This window comes from Mustela erminea, chromosome 5 (assembly GCF_009829155.1).
Source record: "Mustela erminea isolate mMusErm1 chromosome 5, mMusErm1.Pri, whole genome shotgun sequence".
Classification (NCBI taxonomy): Eukaryota; Metazoa; Chordata; class Mammalia; order Carnivora; family Mustelidae; genus Mustela; species Mustela erminea.
In genome coordinates this window covers 61,900,170-61,920,449 of record NC_045618.1, presented here as the reverse complement: position 1 = coordinate 61,920,449, position 20,280 = coordinate 61,900,170, and the positions used below count along the sequence as shown (strand labels likewise).

General features: G+C 37.8%; 1 protein-coding gene across 3 annotated transcripts in view; it reads left to right on the top strand.

Moving 5' to 3' along the window:
- The window catches only part of INO80 (INO80 complex ATPase subunit), a 136,272-nt gene that overhangs the window by 45,140 nt on the left and 70,852 nt on the right, over positions 1-20,280 (top strand). For all 3 annotated transcript variants that reach the window (XM_032343327.1, XM_032343326.1, XM_032343325.1), the window contains exons 8-19: positions 145-198; positions 982-1,185; positions 3,174-3,369; positions 4,431-4,498; positions 5,826-6,035; positions 6,516-6,596; positions 7,408-7,503; positions 15,254-15,313; positions 15,738-15,880; positions 17,251-17,335; positions 18,328-18,445; positions 19,419-19,504. In XM_032343327.1, coding sequence (XP_032199218.1) covers positions 145-198; positions 982-1,185; positions 3,174-3,369; positions 4,431-4,498; positions 5,826-6,035; positions 6,516-6,596; positions 7,408-7,503; positions 15,254-15,313; positions 15,738-15,880; positions 17,251-17,335; positions 18,328-18,445; positions 19,419-19,504 — 1,401 coding nt within the window. The remainder of the gene's footprint in view (positions 1-144; positions 199-981; positions 1,186-3,173; positions 3,370-4,430; positions 4,499-5,825; positions 6,036-6,515; positions 6,597-7,407; positions 7,504-15,253; positions 15,314-15,737; positions 15,881-17,250; positions 17,336-18,327; positions 18,446-19,418; positions 19,505-20,280) is intronic.

Sequence of the window (20,280 nt, the reverse complement as noted above, 5' to 3'; positions counted from 1 at the left end):
TTTGTGTGTGGTTCTCAGTTGCTGCATTAGGATGACTTTATTTTTTTTTTAACCCTTGAGGAGTTGAATAAAAGACAGTGTCAGTCTACATAATCTTATTTCAAAAGGACTCCTAAATGAAATAATTGTCTTTAAATATTTTAGGCCAACAAGCAGAAAGCTTCAGCTCGTAACCTGTTTCTCACCAATAGCCGAAAGGTAAATTATAGTTTTGTGTTTCCCATTTTATGTTATGCTGGATCATATTTATGTTTGCTGCTCTTGTATCTTGTGACCTATTGATAATGAATCTGGGAGTACCTAAGAGAATTTCTAAATGTTCTCAATTTATTTTAAAAATACAATTGCTCTTCCTCACATTTCTGGTATTTAAACCGTTTTGGATGAGACCATAGCCTGCTCTGATTCCTTAGGGAGATCATGGAAGCTTCCTGTGCTCAGTCTCTTTAAGAAATGATGATGTTAATATCAGTACCTTCCTTTAGAAGGAAGTAGCACAACTCCTTTGAAAGCTGTGAGATCAGATGAGGTAATGTTACTCTGTTTCCTGTGCTGATCACTCATCATTGGTTTACTTACCTGTAAAATGAGTATATCATTACTACCAACTTCATAGAGTTTTTGTGAAGAATAAATTAGTTTAATATATGTTAGGCTTAGAGTGGAGCCTAACATATAATAGGCATTAATAACTATTACTCTTAATATGTGTGGTAATACTTTGTAATTTCCCAGCACATCTCAGATCATTGTTTTTTTTCCCCATCTTCTAAGGCACTGTGTGTATAGATTTCTCATACCATGTATTACCCCAGGGTTTGGGTCACAGTACCATATGGGGATATTAATCATTCTGGGGGAGAAAGAGATGTGGCCATTGGAAGATTGTGTGCACTGACAAGACTGAGGAATTAGAGCTCAGGGAGAGCTGGCCCTAGTTTTGGGTCTTCTCTTTTGTGAGAATGTTGTTGTCATCTGCAGCTTGCCCACCAGTGTATGAAGGAGGTACGTCGAGCTGCCTTGCAGGCCCAGAAGAACTGTAAAGAGACCTTGCCTCGTGCCCGCCGCCTCACCAAGGAGATGCTTCTGTACTGGAAGAAGTATGAGAAGGTGGAGAAGGAACACCGCAAGCGTGCAGAGAAGGAGGCCCTGGAGCAGCGGAAGTTGGATGAGGAAATGCGGGAGGTATGACAGTAGTATAAAATTTTGAAACCCTGATTGCTGCAGCCATATTGAGAGGTTGTTATGTACCACATAAATTAAAAGTTAATCAATGAGATCATTGAAAAAACATTTTAAGAATAATTTTGAGGATAGTAACTTTAGTTTGATAAGCCAGTTCTGTTTTTATCTTTTCAGTAAGGCCCTCTTTCTGGCCTTCACCTCTCTTTTTTCTATGCCAAGTTTTTCTGTTCTTTGTAGCCTTATTCCTCTATATATTTCTGGAGGCCCAAAAAAAGGAAAAAAAGGGAAAAACGAAAGAAAAAAAACCCTTATAGCTTATCTTGGCTTGGTTCCAGGTACTGGCTGCAGTTTCTTCCTTGTTGGAAGAGCAGGGCTGGCTGCCAAATTTAGGGCCAGATAGGAACAATAGACAACTAGTCTAGTTTTGAGACCCATCCCCCCACCTGTTTCACTGGTTTAACTTTCAGCCAGTACTCCTCTAAGCTTGATGTCAGTTGATGTAGGTGGTTAGATCGTTCAGGGAGGCAAGAGGAGAGAGTAGGAAAACAAAAATTGTGTTGCCATGAGCAAACCAGTTGGGATGTGTGGAAGGAAAGTTGAGGTCTAGAGGAAGAGAATCAGGGGATTGGTTAATGTTTTCTTTCAGGTATGGGTAGTACTCCTGTCAGAGCAGAGGTGTGGCCATTGCTGAGCTCTTCATCTTCTGTCCTTTATCATGCCTTTGAGAACCAATATGGATTTTGCCCAGTTTACTTATTTCCCCTGGGTAACATTTATCTTCGCATGCAAGACAAACATATTAGTGTGTTAGGAAACATTTGATGCTGTCCGGAATACTTACTGAATTTAGAGGCATTTGAGAGTTGGTCACAGATCCTGAAGTTTTACAAAGCAGCCAGACTTCTAGTCTAGGTTTGTGAGACATTCTCTCAGTTTTGTTGATAGTTAACCGATGAGTTTCCTTCATGTCTTTCTCCGGCGTGTTGAAACTTTGTTTTTCTTTTAGTTCACTATGTTCATTTGAACGCATAGTAGTTTATTTTTTTAAGGTTAAAGGAGATAATGCTTGTTTTAATTTAGAGAGGTTTCCTTGATAGAATGTTAGCTTTGCTAACACACTAAACATAAACACCTGTATCCATTATGAAAATAACTCCGTTTTCTGTTAAACTGTCTTTCAGATTTCCTACTCGTTTGAATCTGGCTCAAGTACTGTAAAATCTTAGAGAGCATAGTTTTATGTAGCATACTTTAGGACTGGTCTCCTTTCTTGATTAACTTTCCTTGTTGTGTTTTTGTTTTTCATTTTGGGGAAGGTATTGGATCAAGGATAAGTCCGCTGTACCTCATATGAATTTTATTAAAAATAGTTAATGTAAAGCAGTGACTCTGTGTGTGTGTGTGTGTGTGTGTGTGTGTGTGTGTGTTTGATCTATATTCATATTATCACAGATAAATATATGCTGTTTTCAGAGCGTTTTCTTCCTTTAATTGACTTCTCCTGAATTGACTTCCCGAAAAATTCATAGCTTCTAGTCACTTATTTTGATTTTGAGTGATGAAGATTTTTTTCACATGTTTACATTTTTTAAGATATTAAAACTAAACACATGTATCTACATCCAGGTTGTGGAGTAAAAATGCATTGGTTGAGTTTAGTTGGTGTCTCAGTGCCACTCTAGGAAAGTAATACAGTAAAGAAATAAGCATTTTAGACAGAAGCCTAATGAAGAAAAGACTTCATATTGTAAATGAGAGCAAAACCCATGTTATTGTTAGATATAACTAAAGGTTGTTCTTTGCTTTCAGTACCACTGACTTGATTATAATAAAATTGTGCACTAGCAGTTAACTACCTTTCTAAGGTAGAAGAATTTGTAAAAGAATTATATGCAAACTATATATAGATTTGGTGAATTCTGTTGATCACCTTTGTATATGATTGATGATTTTAGTCTTTTAGTGAAAATAACTTTGTTCTCCTTTAGGCCAAGAGGCAACAGCGAAAACTGAACTTCCTAATCACCCAGACAGAATTGTATGCCCATTTCATGAGTCGCAAACGAGACATGGGTCATGATGGAATTCAGGAAGAAATCCTAAGGAAACTGGAAGACAGTTCTACCCAAAGACAAATTGACATTGGTGGAGGGGTGGTAGTTAATATCACACAGGAGGATTATGGTGAGTCCTGAATTAGGAAGTAGAGGAAGTGGGTACCCTCCATTTTTTTATACCTAAGGTTATACACATGATTAGTTCTTGTACGTTTTATATTGATTGGTAGGTAATGATTAGTAAAGGAGAATTTTTTGCATGGAGTAGGGAAAGTATGAATAAAACAAACATACAAAATAACTTTTATTAAAGAATTTGAAAAGGAAAGTGTATGTTTATATGATCTTATAAGTTTTGGAATATTTTATATGTTTTGATTTGTTAGTAGAATGGAGGGTATTTTACCAGAAGAATTCAGTAAATATGTCTCAGCAGAGCAAATTATCTGTCACATAATAAGATTCTTAGTGATGCAAGTCCAGCATAAGAAAAAGACTGTGCAGTTGTGGTATTTTTATGATTTTATTTATTGAGAGAGAGAACGAGAGAAAGCACAAGTGGGGAGGAGAGGGAAAAGCAGGCTTCCTACGAGTAGGGAACCCAGTGTGGGCCTCAATCCCAGGACCCTGAGATTATGACCTGAGCCAAAGACAGATGCTTAACCGACTGAGCCACCCAGTCACCCCTCAGTTGTGGTCTTTTGGTGACCACAAGAAGGGGAAGGGTGGATCGGGGTGAAATTTGAGGGGAATTTCATAGAGAATAGTGATCAAGATGACATTGAGCTCAGAATAAAAAGAATAAGTGTGCTTGCAAGGACCTTGGGGTTCATACATATCTGGATTTCTTCTTTGGGAATAGTTTCACCCAGCAAAAATCTGTCACAATTTTGAGTCCCTGTTGTTTTGCTTTTCTTTGTTTTGTGCAAGAAACTCAGGATTGGAAGATGAGCTCAGTCGCCTGTTGGTTTCTGTGAGCTGGCTTTGGCAACTGGAGACCATGTCAGCCCTCTGCCTTCATAATCACTCCTAAGTCCTTACCTCTGTCATGTAATTTGAACCTTTCTACTCTCTCACTCTTAGGGATGAGTAAATTGGGGAAGCTAGGGATTGACAGTGTTGGTATGAGTTGCATCTTTGAAGGAGATCAGTAATGACGTATGATAATCTCTAAGTTTTTCTTTTCAGATAGTAACCATTTCAAAGCCCAGGCCCTGAAAAATGCTGAAAATGCTTATCATATTCATCAAGCTCGGGTAAGTCTTAAAAATGAAAAGAAACTGTAAGGGGCTCCAGAAATAACCTACAACCTTTCACTTGAGTGGTCTTCCTTTAGACTTATTCATAGTTTCAATTAAAAGCATTGGCAGTTGTGTATATATGTGAGTGTGTTGGGTAGAGGCTGTGTCTCTATTTAGAGCAGTAGGAATAATTGAGGAAGAGTGGAGAATGAGCATTCACTTTTCTAAGCCTTAGGAGTGTGTTGACTGAAGCTTGGACAGTTTACCTATTTTTTTTTTGTCATCTTGAGTAATCATGGGTAATGTAGTGTGAAGCACATCATGGTTATTTAGTGGTATAAATGACATTGGTGCTTATTAAGAGAGCTATATCATTGATATAAGAATACTGCTAAGTTAGGACTTTATTTCACCTTAGTAATAAGTGGCTAATTCTTGAAGTAGTGATATTTCATGAAATCAGAAGGAAACTGCAGTTAGATTAAATTTAAGTAAAGAAAGTAAATAATATACTGCATAGGATCCCCATGTAACAGCTTCCAAGTCAGGATAAACTTGACTTTCTTTGCACCACACCCAGCTAAACAAATTTTAACACATGCCTTGATGGAGCAAATAGTCCTGTAATATGGTTTATGGTCATGTAATATGTCTGCTCATCCAAAGCATATTCTTAATGTAATTGTTAATTTATATTAGTAAATTAGTAAAAATATTAGTAATATTTAATTAGTAAATTAGTAAAAATATTAGTAATTGTGGGGTTTTCTTTGTTTTGTTGTTGTTGTTTTGAGAGAGAGAGAGAGAACTTGGCCGGGAGAGGGGAAGAGGGAGGAGCTGACTCCCTGCTGAGCAGGGAGCCCAGGGTAGGGTTCTATCCCAGGACCCCAAGATCATGACCTGAGCTGAAGGCAACTACTTCACTTTTAATAGAATTATCTAAGAATTTAAAAAGATGGCACCTGGGTGGCTCACTTGGTAAAGCCACTGCCTTCAGCTGAGGTCATGATCCTGGAGTCCCAGGATCGAATCCCGCATCGGGCTCCCAGCTCCTCAGGTAGTCTGCTTCTCCCTCTGACCTTCTCCCCTCTCATAAGCGCATGTGTGCGCATGCTCTCTCTCTCTCTCAAATAAGTAAATAAATAAATAACTATTAAAAGAATTTTTAAAAAGAATTAATAATCTAGGTGCCCCTCGCATATTGTGCTTTATACATAATATATTAAATAATATCAGAACTTTTGTTCCAGTTATCACAAAGTAGATATATTATCATTATGAACTTTATTTGAATTTCATTTTTTCCCTCATATGTTTCTTCAAATGTGTTCTTACTTTCTAGACAAGGTCATTTGATGAAGATGCGAAAGAAAGTCGAGCAGCTGCCCTTCGGGCAGCAAACAAGTCTGGCACTGGGTTTGGGGAGAGTTACAGCCTGGCAAACCCATCTATCCGGGCTGGGGAAGATATTCCACAGCCTACAATTTTTAATGGCAAATTAAAAGGCTATCAGCTGAAAGGCATGAATTGGTTGGCAAATCTCTACGAACAGGTGAATTTTAGAACTATGACATACCCACTCTCTTTCGTCACATGTTTTCCTAAAGTCATTGGTTCTGTGTATTGTGAGATGAGCACAAGACAAAGTTTTAAATTTCTTCCCTTTGAAAAGTTTTATCCTCTGACAAGAGTCAGGAAGATGTCTTTAAATTTTTAACCTGAAATTTTATTGGGAGGATATTTGTATCATGTTTGTCTTAGGTCTTGGTAAACCTGATTGTTTTTTGGCCGGGATTAAATTAGCTGAATAACTGGATTTGGCATCTTCACCTCAGATACCATGATTCTTAGTTGTAGCTGTGGAGTTGGCAAAAGGAATCATTACATCTGTGGGTAGTAGTGCTGAAATGGTATTTTTAGTCACCTTTGTCTAAGTTAAGTCTGATAATTTGATTAGTTCTTTGGGACAGTAGGTTGAATTCTGTGTGATGGAATATGAGAGGTTATTGACTGGTTTTTTTTTTTCCCCCAGGGCATTAATGGCATTCTTGCAGATGAAATGGGCCTTGGTAAAACGGTGCAGAGTATTGCCCTCCTGGCCCATCTAGCTGAGGTGGGTAGATGCAGTCTGTCTTCCCCACTCTAGATTTTGGGGTGAGACTCAGCCATTATCAAGCACTGTGCCACACTTTGTAGCATCTGAGGACAGTAGGACCTAATTCCTTGCCTTCAAAGTCATCTCAGGGTGACACAGTGTGGTGAAGCATTTTGGTTTTCAAGACTAAAATAGTTACTGAGAATGTATGGTTTGACATATTGCCCTCTGTCCCCTGCCCGGAGCCATTCATATAGTGACAAAGACATTGTAGTTATTTGGACCAGAAGACCCAGGTTCACATTTGAACTCTGTATTGACTATAAACAGTATTTGGGCACTTTATCTGGTCTGTTTTGCTCTGACTTCACTTTAATTCTCTGAGGTTTAGTTTCTACTTCTGCAGAGTGGGGATAATACCTACTTTATAGGAATTCTCTGAGAATTAAATGAAAAAATGTATGTAGAAGCATTTTGAAAAAAGCAAAGTTCCAGTAATAGTAAAATTGGTAGGAGTGTCTCGTATAAGGGAAGCAATACAAACAAGTCAGGGTATGATAAGTGCATTGTGAATGATAGAAATTAGGACCTGTAAGTGGTTGGGGTGGGAGTAATGCTTGGTATTTTTTCTCAAAGTTTTTCTGAGCCAATTCCTTGCCTGTGTTGTTATTAACTAGGATATTATTGCTGAGAATGCAGATGTGGGAACTAGGCACCATTTCTCTTGTTACAGTGTATCATTCTTAAACTGCTCTTGTCACTGATTATAATTTTGAACTAAATATCTCCAGTTTTCCTGCAGTTAGCTGACCCAATTTTTGTCTTTCAGAGAGAGAATATCTGGGGACCTTTCTTAATAATTTCACCTGCTTCTACACTTAACAATTGGCACCAGGAGTTTACTAGATTTGTTCCTAAATTTAAGGTAAAAATCGATCCAACAAAAATTTCTATCGCTCTCTAAAATAAACTTTCTGACTTTTTTTTTTTGTGTGTGTTATTTAATTGCTCTAAGTTTTTAATTTCTTGCATTTTTTCTAAAATACTTTAGATACATTCTCTTTAAAACTTTCTGATGAGTGGGGTGGGTCAGTTACTTAGGTGTCCAGCTCTTATTTCAGCTCAGGTCATAATCTTAGGGTCCTGGGCTTCATGCTAAGCAACAAGTGTGCTTAAGATTCTCCCTCTCCCTTTACCCTTCTCCTCCACACACTCACACTCTCTCTGTCTCTCTCGTGCATGCGCGTGCTCTCTCTCTAAAATAAATAATACTGGGGCGCCTGGGTGGCTCAGTGGGTTAAAGCCTCTGCCTTCGGCTCAGGTCATGATACAGAGTCCTGGGATCAAGCCCCACATCGGGCTCTCTGCTCAGCAGGGAGCCTGCTTCCTCCTCTCTCTCTGCCTGCCTCTCTGCCTGCTTGTGCTCTCTGTCTGTCAAATAAATAAATAAATAAATAAATCTTTTTTTAAAAAAAAAACCTAAATAAAATAAATAAATAATACCTTTAAAAAGAAAAAGTTACTGGGGTGCCTCGCTGGCTCAGTTGGCTAAGTGTCTGCCTTCACCTCAGATCATGATCCTGAGGTCTGGGATTGAGCCCCGCATCAGGCTCCCCACTTAATGGGGAGCCTTTTCCATCTCCCTCTGCTGCTCCCACTGTTTGTGTTCTCTTTCACTCTCAAATAAATACATAAAATCTTTTAAAAAAAAAACGTTACTGGGGCACCTGGGTGGCTCAGTGGGTTAAGCCTTTGCCTTTGGCTCAGGTCATGATCTCAGGATCCTGGGATCGAGCCCTACATCGGGCTCTCTGCTTAACAGGGAGTCTGCTCCCCCCTCTCTCTCTGCCTGTCTTTCTGCCTACTTGTGATCTCTGTCTGTCAAAAAAATAAATAAAATCTTTAAAAAAAAAATTGTTACTGGGGCGCCTGGGTGGCTCAGTGGGTTAAGCCACTGCCTTCGGCTCAGGTCATGATCTCAGGGTCCTGGGATCGAGTCCCGCATCGGCCTCTCTGCTCAGCAGGGAGCCTGCTTCTTTCTCTCTCTCTCTCTGCCTGCCTCTCCGTCTACTTGTGATCTCTGTCTGACAAATAAATAAAATCTTTAAAAAAAAAAAAAAAATTGTTACTGACAGTAACAATAATAAGCATATTACATCCTTTTGTTTCATAAGTGAGAAAACCAAAGTCCAGTTTGAGTGATTTGCTGCATTAGCCCCATGGATTGATACTCTTGGTCAAACTGCCATAGTAGAAAGTATCCACCTTATTGTTTTAAAAGATATTTTGGCAAATCATATCATCAGGGCACATATCCTGTAATTTACGGCTTTGCCTTCGCCCCCATATTTTCATAAATAATTCATTTTCTTGATACTCTAAAGTCAGATCTTTAGTCCTAGTCGAGATTATAATGTCTAAGGTAGATAATAAAGTTGATTTTAACTAATTCAGAGGAAAAGAAGAGAGATTGAGGTCAAAAGGGAAGTATGTTGCACTAAATTGGGTAAGATGTGGAAAAGATTTATTAAACAGGGTTTAATTGTGGAAAGTTATTGAGATATAAGAAAGTGGGTATGATTTATTATGTTGCTTGCAAGTAAAAATGGTAAAATCAGTTAAATACGAGTTCTGTCCCCAAAGTAATGATGATGAAACTGCACAGAGAGGAAGATTTTATGGGGATTCTTTATCAAAGTTACTATTAGGGTCTCCCTGATTTGGGGTCCCCTTAATACATAGGTTCCATGCAGTTTAAAGGGCACAGGATAGGGTGGAGGTGGGGAGTCAGATGTTTTCTCGCTTATGTTTTTTGAGGAATAAGGACACATCTGAGATATTCCACTTTGGGATACCTTTGTGGCTATGGCCCCATCTTTGTGACTTAATTGTAGATTTAAAAACTGTTTACAAGGCACATTAGGTATATAGCTTTTAACTTTGCTGACTTATTTTTAAATTTTTTTTTTTTAAAGATTTTATTTATTTATTTGTCAGAGAGAAAGAGAGTGAGAGCAAGCACAGGCAGACAGAGTGGAAGGCAGAGGCAGAGGGAGCAACAGGCTCCCTGCAGAGCAAGGAGCCCGATGTGGGACTCGATCCCAGGACGCTGGGATCATGACCTGAGCCGAAGGCAGCTGCTTAACCAACTGAGCCACCCAGGCGTCCCCTTATTTTTAAATTTTTAAGATGAGATTCTAAGGCAATTTGTTGAGTATTTTCTCTAGAGTTTGCCATTTGGTATATGGAGCTGTCATTTTTTCTGCATTTATTCATTTCATTTCAGTCATTCATTCATTCATTCATTTTCTTTTCCAGCACATGTTAAATAATCAGGAAGTTGAAAAATTAAGTCTTAAAATTTTCCAGCAAACAAGTTGTGGGGGGCGCCTGGGTGGCTCAGTGGGTTAAAGCCTCTGCGTTCGGCTCAGGTCATGATCCCAGGGTCCTGGGATCGAGCCCCACATCGGGCTCTCTGCTCTGCAGGGAGCCTGCTTCCTTCCCTCTCTCTCTGCCTGCCTCTCTGCCTACTTGTGATCTCTGTCTGTCAAGTAAATAAATAAAATCTTTAAAAAAGGCGGGGGGGACGCCTGGGTGGCTCAGTGGATTGGGCTGCTGCCTTCCGCTCAGGTCATGATCTCAGTGTCCTGGGATCGAGCCCCACATCGGGCTCTTTGCTTAGCGGGGAGCCTGCTTCTCTCTCTCTCTGCCTGACTCTCTGTCAAATAAATAAATAAAGTCTTTAAAAAACAAAAACAAAAACAAAATCAAGTTGTGTTTTCAGTAATAACTGCACTGACCATTAGATGGCAGTGCATTAACTGCTTGAGTCGTTGATACTTCTTTGATTTTGTGCCAGTGCTGGGAACTGAGTGCTCATTTGCATGTTGAGCTTCCTTTGGATATTCTAGGGGTCAGTAAAATATGGCCATGGAATAGGATGTGGTCCTATTCCAGTTGACACTTTCATTTGTCCTAGTTGTTTTGTTTTGTTTTGTTTTTTATTGTGATAAAATACACATACAGAGGAAGGGCACCTGGACGGCTCAGTCAGTAGAGCATCCAACTAGATTTCAGGGTCCTGAGTTTGAGCCCCACATTGGGTGCAGAGATTACTTGAAAACAAAAACAAAAAGAAACAAAACAACCCACAGACATACATGGAATGTTTAAAATGTAACAATTTAAAGTGTACAGTTTAACAACTTTTACAGTGTGGTGCTGTGATCAGTACTTTCTGGTTGTAGAATTTTTTCATCATCCTAAACAGAAACCTCTTCCCCATTAAGCAGTCACTCCCCATTCCCCTTTCCCTCCAGCCCCTGGCTACCACAAGTCTGCTTCTCTGGATTTGCTTATTCTGGATATTTCATCTAACTGGAATTGTATAATAGGTTGCCTTTTATATCTGGCTTCTTTTCATATAGTATAATATTTTCATGTTGCAACATGTTATTTCTTTTTATGACAATATTTTCATTATCTAGACATTCTATATTTTGTTTGTCCATTTATCTCTCAGGGGTATTTGGGTTGTTTCCACCTTTTGGCTCTTGTTAGTAGTACTGTTACGAACATTCATATACAAGTTATCATTTGAACACCTGTCCTGTGTCCTGTTTTCATTTCTTTTCATGTATACTTTAGAGTGGAATTGCTACGTCATTTTGTATTTAACTTATTGAGGAATCTGCCACCTGTTTTTTTTTTTTGTCCAGCTTACAAACTAAAAATAGTTTTCGTGTTTTTAAACTGTTGATTTAAAAAGAATAATATTTCATAACAAATGGTATATGAAATTTAAATACCTATATGTTGAAACACAACCACGGTCTCCTGTTTGTTATTTGTGCTTGTGTTCTTGCTACAACAACAGAGTTGAGTAGTTGTGACAGAGATCATATTGCCTGCAAAGCTGAAAATGGTTATCATTTGCCTGTTGACTGAAAAGGTTTGATGACCTCTGCTCTATTGATTCATTGTTTCTATTGCCATTACTTCTTTAGATTGTCAGAAATGTGTTCGCTTCTCTGTGATCATGATTAAATGTAGACTCTGCTCAGATTTATATAGTTAGTTTAGTTTGCATTCAAAAGATACTTGGGTCTGTGATGATAACATCTGAAAGTTCATTTTATTTGGCAGATATCTGAGTAACATTTGTTTTATGATTCTAGTTTGACCGATGTCTCTGACTTCCTCTTTTTCCCTAAGAGTAATATATTTGGTTTATATTTTTTCTATAGTTAATGTTCTGTTTTCATTCCTGAAATTGGCTATTTTGTGTGTTTTCTATTTTATTCATTTCTGTTCTTTTATTATTATTGTCTACTTTCTTGTGCACTTTTTCTTTCTCTAACATCTCAGGATGGAGCTTAGATTATTGATTTTCAGCTTTTTCTAGTAAGAGTTTTTAGGGGTCTTAATTGCTTTCTATGCATGACTATAGCCATCCAAAGGTTTGATGGGCCACACTTGCATTATTTGACAGACAGATCACAAGTAGGCAGAGAGGCAGGCAGAGAGAGAGGAAGGGAAGCAGGCTTCCTGCCGAGCAGAGAGCCCGATGCATGGCTCGATCCCAGGACCCTGGGATAATGACCTGAGCTGAAGGCAGAGGTTTTAACCCACTGAGCCACCCAGGCACCCTGAATCTTTAATTTAAAATAATTTCTGGTTTCTATTTCAAGTTCCTGTTTGATTAAATAAGTCAAGGCTTATTTAAGAGTGATTCTTGGGGTGGCCGGGTGGCTCAGTTGGTTAAACATCTGCCGTTGGCTCAGATCATGGTCCTGGGATCCTGGGATCGAGCCCCACATCAGTCTCCCTGCTCAGCTCCCTGCTTTTCCCTCTGCCTGCCACTCCGCTTGCTAGTGTGCGTGCACACTCTGTCAAGTAAATAAATAAAATCTTCCAAAAAAAAAAAAAAGTGGTTCTTGAGGCACTTACCTGGCTCAGTGAGTAGACTGTATGACTCTTGATCTCAAGGCTGTGAGTTCAAGCCCCATATTAGGTGTAGGGTCTACTTAAAATAAGTAAATGTGGTTCTTAATTTTGAAACAAAGGAAGATTTTCTAGGTATCTTGTTACTAAGTTACAGCTTAAATCTACTGTGATAGGTAAATAGGCTTTTTATGGTTTTAATCCTTTGAAATTTTTGAACTTTTCTTTTATGGTCCACCGTGTATATGGTCAGTGTTTCTAAATGTCTTGTGTCTGCAGAGAGTAGGTATTATGCAGTTGTTGAGGGTAGCGTTGTATATGTGTTGGTTAGGTCAGGTGTATTTCTGCTCTTCTCTAGCTTGACTGGTATTTTTGTCTGCCTATCGAAATACTAATTGAAAGAAGTATGTTAAAATTTACTGCAGGAATGTCTGGGTGGCTCAGTCTGTTACACATCTGATTTTAGCTGGGGTCATGATCTCAGTTTGCTTGACCCTCTCCCTGCTTATGTACTCTTTGTCTCTCTTTCAAATAAATAAGTAAAAAAATTTTTTAAATTACTGCAATTAAGGACTTACCCATTTCTGTTTTCTTCTGTCCATTTGCTTTACATTTTGAGGCTGTGAGTTGTATACAAATTTGCAATTATTTTTCTCTTCCTGATAAATCAAACCTTTTATTATTATGAAATTTCTCTTGTTAAGACTTTTTGCCTTTGCCTCAGTGCCCGTTATCTCTGGCATTAAATAGATGAGCTTTTTGGTTTTTATGTGGTATCTTTTTCTTTCTTTTTTGTTTAACCATTCTGTTTACAGTTAAGGTTTTTTCTTGCCTTTTGTTTATATTTATGGGGACTTTTAATCTAGTTGTTGATACATGAATTTAAATCTGCCTTGCTGTTTGCTTTCTACTTCTTTCCTTCTACTTCTATAACTTTCCTTTTCTCCTTTCTTGTGTCCTTTGGATTGGTTAGATTTTACTACTCTTTGTTTCCTTCTTAGCTTGCTACTTATACATTCATTTTATTCTTTAGTAGATACCCAGGAGAATATCCAAGAGTCAAGGAAACATGCATCCTTGACTTTTTAAAAAGTAACAGAAATTAATACTGTTACTGCTTTCCAGACAGTACAAGGGCTTTAGTATACTTTTTTTTTCCTTAAAGAGAGTGTGAGAGAGCCTTGAGCGGGATGGGGTGGAGGGAGAGAGAGAGAGAATCCTAAAGTAGGCTCCACAACCCTGAGATCATGACTTGTGTTGAAATCAGAGTTGGACTCTTAACCAACTGAGCCACCCATGTGCCTGGGGCTTTTAGTATATACTTTAACTACATTCCTCTTCTGTAGACTCACATGCTGTTGTTGTTGTTTAGAGATTTTATTTACTTGAGAGAGAGACATGCTGTTTTGTATATATTTTCTCTTTCAAACCCCACAAAGCATTTTATTATTATCTATATATTTTAAATTCATTTAAATGCATTCATATTACCTATTCACTATTTTAATTGATCTTCCTGTGTATTTATACTTCACTGTGACTGAGATTTTTCAGAGCAACAAAAAACATCAGGCTATAGACCTAAGAAGCACCTTGAAAGAAAACCGCACCTAGAGATGTCACAGAAAAAGTTTTGAATTTTGCATTCTTTTGTTTCACCATGCTTTAGCCTAAATACTTCCCTCTGACCTATCATCTGTTTTACTAATTTTCTCTATGCTCCATCTAATCTGTCATTACACCCATGAATGAATTTTCAGTTTTAGTTATTTTATTTTTCAGATCTAAAAAAACTCCCGTTGGTACTTTATAGTTTCTAGAACACCACTGAATTTCCCAAGCTTATCTTTTAATTCCAGGAACCAATTAGCATCTTTTAAAAAAGTCTCTTCCTGATATTTTCATCACCTGGGTCTCCTCTGGGTTTATTTCCTATATCTCTTTTTCATGTTTTCAGTTACGGGGTCTAGTTTTTCCATATGTCTGGGCACTTTTTTGTTGGTTTTGTTTGTGTTTTTATTGTATGCCAGACATTATGTAGGAAAAATTCTAGAGATAATTTGGGGGGTCTGTTTTCTTCTTCTTCCAGAGAGGATTTATATGTGTTCTGGGTTGGTGGTATTTGTTTCATTGTTTTGGTTTTGGCCTCTAGTAATTTGGTGGGGCCCGGTTGGGAGTGAGGGCACTAATAATCCAAAGTCCCCACCTTAATCTTGTCAGGAATTGAGATGATTCAAAGCTAGCATTCAGTACTTGTTAAGGCACATCTATGTGTAGTTGACCTTTACTGCCCATGGATATGTATCCTGTGATTCCCGTCTTAAGGCCAGGAAGGTGGGTGGATCTGATAATCTTTTCTCCTTGAATTCCAGTTTTTGTTCTGTAGGCCCTGCGTCTCTTTAAAAAAAACCACCTCTTGAATTTCTTAGTTTCTCAACTAGAACTTTTGGAAAAGATCAACATCATTAGGAAAGATACGTACCAGGTGTCGGACTTTACTTTCTGGATGGACTTTCTTTTCTGGATCTTGATTCTGTAATTCTCTTCTACAGCCATAGTTTTCTGATGCCCTCTCACGAATGTTTTGTGTGTTTTAATTCAGTCCTCAAGAAGAGTACTAATGGCAGTATATTCATTCTTTTGGTTCTTTTAAAATCATTCTGAATAACATTTATGATGATACTTTTAAGATTATAAATAGGAAATAATCTGCATAATGGTCCTTTTTCCAGGTGCTACCATATTGGGGAAATCCTCATGATAGAAAAGTTATCAGGAGATTCTGGAGTCAGGTAACTTTCAGCTTACTGCATATACACATGGGCCCATGTACATACACATACATATGTAATCATTTCTCCATTTTATTTGAGTAACTTCTTGTGCATAAAATCTTATATATGTTTCTAGACACTAGGCAAGTGCACTTTTTTCTTCTATAACACTTTTCCCATTATAGACAATCACCTGGACTTAAGTCCAGAATTGAGTAACAACTCTTAAATAAGTTGAAGACCAGTGTTTAACATGATCTCTAATTAAGGTGAGTACTTTAAAAAGTTACGGTTTAATTCATTGCACATCTACCACACAGAAGCAGCACATCTTTAGTAGGAGTTTGTTAAACAACTTAGCCTTAGAAAATAAAATCCATTCCTCATTATCTTGTGAGTTGATTAGGTATCTATTTTCATTCTTCCCTTCTTATATTTACAGAAGACGCTCTACACTCAGGACGCCCCCTTCCATGTGGTCATCACCAGCTACCAGCTGGTGGTGCAAGATGTGAAGTATTTCCAGCGTGTCAAGTGGCAGTACATGGTATTGGATGAGGCCCAGGCGCTCAAGAGTAGCTCCAGGTAACATGATTAGAAGAAACCAAACTAGACTGAGACGGTATAGATGTACAGAGAGAGGATACAGACTTACGATATCCTTAACAATATACACACAGGGGAGTAAGGGTCCGAGAGGGATCAGAACATGGCATGATACCGTTTTTGCATAGGCCACATCTCTGACCAGAAGGCAAGAATTCCCTTTTGCATTTACACGGAATACAAATATTGATGTTCAGAATACAAGGGTTCTTCTTCTTCTTCTTCTTCTTCTTTTTTTTTTTTTAAGATTTTATTTATTTATTTGACAGAGATCACAAGTAGGCAGAGAGGCAGGCAGAGAGAGGAGGAAGCATGCTCCCTGCTGAGCAGAGATTCCCCACATGGGGCTCAATCCCAGGACCCTGGGATCATGACCTGAGCCGAAGGCAGAGGCTTTAATCCACTGAGCCACCCAGGCGCCCCACAAGGGTTCTTCTTAACTTCTGTTTCTCTACTCAATATTTATTGCATCTTAATAGATTTTGTTCTTCCAGGAACATTTTTGTGGGAAAAGACAGACATTTTGTCTGTCTGTTGATTCAGGGATTATTTTGAACAGGAGGTCTTAGTAGGAAGTAGAATATTACATTATATAGATTGTAGGTTCTGTCTTTGTTCTGTGCAGGTTGTTCTAGTCCCTGATTGGTTATTAGAGCCCCAAGATCTTTTCATGGAAGTTACATGTTTAAAGTACTCTATTACCTTCAAAGTAACAAACTGAATAGTAAGTCATTGCCTGACTCTAAAGTGTTGCTCAGTGATGTTAAATGTCACATTTGGTGAACTTCTGTTAACTCCTGGTGAGCCCATATGACATTCTTAGAGATCCATTTTAACTGACAAATTGGTACTTGCTATCCTCCAACAGACATTACTTCATATTATACTCTTTTGAGGTAGGACATATTTATTACTGGGAGCAATATACTCATTTTGCATTTCTTCTCACACCCTTTCCCTTTCTCCGTTGATCTCTCTATACTCACACTGGAAGCACAGAGATTAATAATTGTAAAGCTTTCTACTGCAGATAAATACCTTATAATTAAAAGTCTAGTGTCAACAAAACTGACCAAAGATAGTAGAGCACTTTGTTAAGCCAGAAAAGATCGTACTCTGCCCATTTGAGGGCTATTTTTTCTAAACCCTAATACCATGGTTTCAGTATACAGGAGTCATTTTCTGTCCTTGGCTTTGTTGAATAATATTTTTCAATGTGTACACAGTGGAGTACTTGATTCTGAGTGTTTGGAATTTTTTTGGAAAGCGTTTTTAGAAATACAGGGCCTTAGTAGGGTGAAGAAAGATTTACTGCTAACTTGGAATTTGTAATTCATTTTACTGAACAGTGTTCGTTGGAAGATTCTCTTGCAGTTCCAGTGTCGGAATCGGCTTTTGCTAACTGGGACCCCAATTCAGAACACCATGGCAGAGGTAGGCATTAATAAAGCCTTCAGTTTTATGTCTGCATTAAATAGAATGGTTCTAGCATGAATAGAATTCTTTCCCATGCCCACCTGGAACGTCACTTCTCTGTACAAATTATAATCCACACATAAAAGGAAGAATTTGACCATAGATTGACCTAAGTGGGTTTTTTTGGGCATCATTCCTATTTTCTTATTCTCTGGCATAAGCAAATAATTAATGTATTCCTTTGTATTTATGGAATAACTGGTGGCCACATTAGGAATGCTACCTATCTAATACAGAGATGTTTTTATAACAAAACGAAAAGGTAATGTTCTTTGGCACTGAGAGGAGCTAAAATTCCTTATTTAGAAAGATAATTTATCATCTAGAACAAGGGTCAGAAAAGTTTCTGTAAAGAGCCAGATAGTAGTTTTTTTTCCCAGATAGTAAATAATTTAGACTTTACAGGCCATATAGTTGCCATTGCAGCTGCTCAGCCTTGCCAGTGTAATGTGAAAGCAGCCATAGACAGTACATGAAGGAATAGATGGAGCTATGTCCCACTAAAACTTTCTTTATAAAAGTAGTTGGTACAAAAGCAGCCTTTGTACCAGAGGCCATAATTTATTAACCTCCGATTAAGATTCATTATTAATTAGCAAGTTATGCTACTTCAGATTGTATTCTGTTGTGAAATGGATTTTTTCAGTATATAAGATCTTTAAAACTATCACATTGCAAAATATGAGCAGGACTTGTACTTTTAGACTTTTAGTTGGAAATTATTTGAAAAATAATCTCATTTTGCTATAACATCTTAGAAAATAAGAGTTGGTTGATGAGGCACGTGCTTACACACTCATTCTTTTTCGCCCATTTGCCAACACTTTTACCTGTTCCTAGACACACACACATACCACCCTGCAACTTTCACTCTCTCCAGACCCTCACCATATCCTCACACACTGTCATTTTGTTATCCTACAGTTATTTCACATATCTTCTGTTTCCAGCTCTGGGCTCTGCTACATTTCATTATGCCAACATTATTTGATTCACATGAGGAATTTAATGAATGGTTTTCCAAGGACATTGAGAGCCACGCTGAAAACAAATCCGCCATTGATGAGAGTGAGTGCTTTTATGAATTCTATTTCTTTCTACTTATCAGTGTAGGCAACACATAATTGAATATTTTCTTCTATATAAAGAATTTTTTTTGCAGTGTTCATAGAAGGATTGGAGCTGTCTGGGGGAAGGGGTTCTCTTATAAAGTAATTATTTGCTTTGTTTGTGTTTAAAAGAGCCAAAAGGATTTATACAGGTGATACTGCTGTACTGTTTACTATTTAACCAAAGCAGAATGGGCAGAGTTCAAAAAGTACCACATTTTGGCTTATAAAATCCTCATTTTCCATGTAGATTCTGAAAAACTCATATCAGGATTTTATTCCTAATTCATTCATTCCTAATGGAATGAGTTAAGGATTTTATCCTTATCCTGTGATGAAAACAGAAATATTAGAGGGATCATTTTCGTTATTTTCTTTCTATATTAGGATTTGGTTCCACTGTGAATATTTTAAACCTTATTTACCAATACTTTTGACCTTGTTGAATCATCTCTTTTAAGAACATTATGAGGTGTTTATTACATTGATACAAACTGACATCTACCAACTGTTAGAAAAGTCTTAATTTCTTATACTACAGTTTGTTAATTTGCTGACATACTTAGAAAAAATTATTTTGGAGGAACACTGGGAGGCCCAGATAGCGTCCATTTACCTATATGAGAACTCTGTTATTGATAAAATGATCCTAAAACACTCTTGTAAATTCTAATAAAAATTAAGTGGTCCTTGTTGGTCTGAGTAAGTGACAGAAAAATGCTTTTGCCCCATAGGCTATAGGTGGGTGCTGTGAAAATTCAGACTCCTTGGTTACCTACTTGAGGAAAAGATTAAGTTTTAGTCTTCTTTCAGAGGTTCATCAAGCCAAAAGGTGTAAGAACAATTTAGTGAGAGATGACCATGATATATCTTTTGTTTGTGTTAAGTCAATATAATGTATTATTTGTCGGGGGGGCCTCCTGGCATTTCAGATCAACTCTCTCGATTACATATGATTTTGAAGCCATTTATGCTGAGGAGAATCAAGAAAGATGTAGAAAATGAATTGTCTGACAAGGTAAGGAAATAGTAATTCATTAGTTTAAGCCTTCATGGGCACCACCTTGGGGTTCCACTACAAAAAAAAAATTCCCTGGTAAAGGTTTAGTTTGAAGGGTGATTAGTTTGAGAGAAAACCATAAACTTGAGTGGATCAAAGAAGATTTAAAATGACTCAAACAACCAAGGCAGATACTATTTTTTCTTTTTGTTTTATACTTTTCATTAATTTGAGGCATTACAAAGGTAAGGGAAAAAGTATAATGAACCGTCTTGTAAACCACCGTACAGCTTCAGTAGTGATTGAGTCATTTCCATCCCCATCCCTCTAAATTATTCTGAAGGAAGTCCCAGATATCTTTTATTTCACTTACAAATATTTTCATCTGTCTCTAAAATATTTAGTCTTTTTTAAAAGATTTAGTCTTTTTTAAAAATACGTATCCATATATTTTCACATCTGCTAAAGGAGCTAGTAATTCCATTATACCGTAACATATCGAGACATTGCTCAGCTATCCCCATTTATCTTTGTGTGATTCTCTTCCCTCACTCTCCTTCCAACTTCTGTTCACTGCCCCACTCTTTCTCTGTTAAAGATTTTTGAAATCATAATCCAAGCAAGATTCGCACTTGGTGTTTGGATGATATGTGTCTTTTTTTTCTTTTTTTAAGATTTAATGTATTTATTTGATAGAGAGAGAGATCACAAGAAGGCAGAGAGGCAGGCAGAGAGGGGGAAGCAGGCTCCCCGCTGAGCAGAGAGCCCGACGAGGTACTCGATCCCTGGACCCT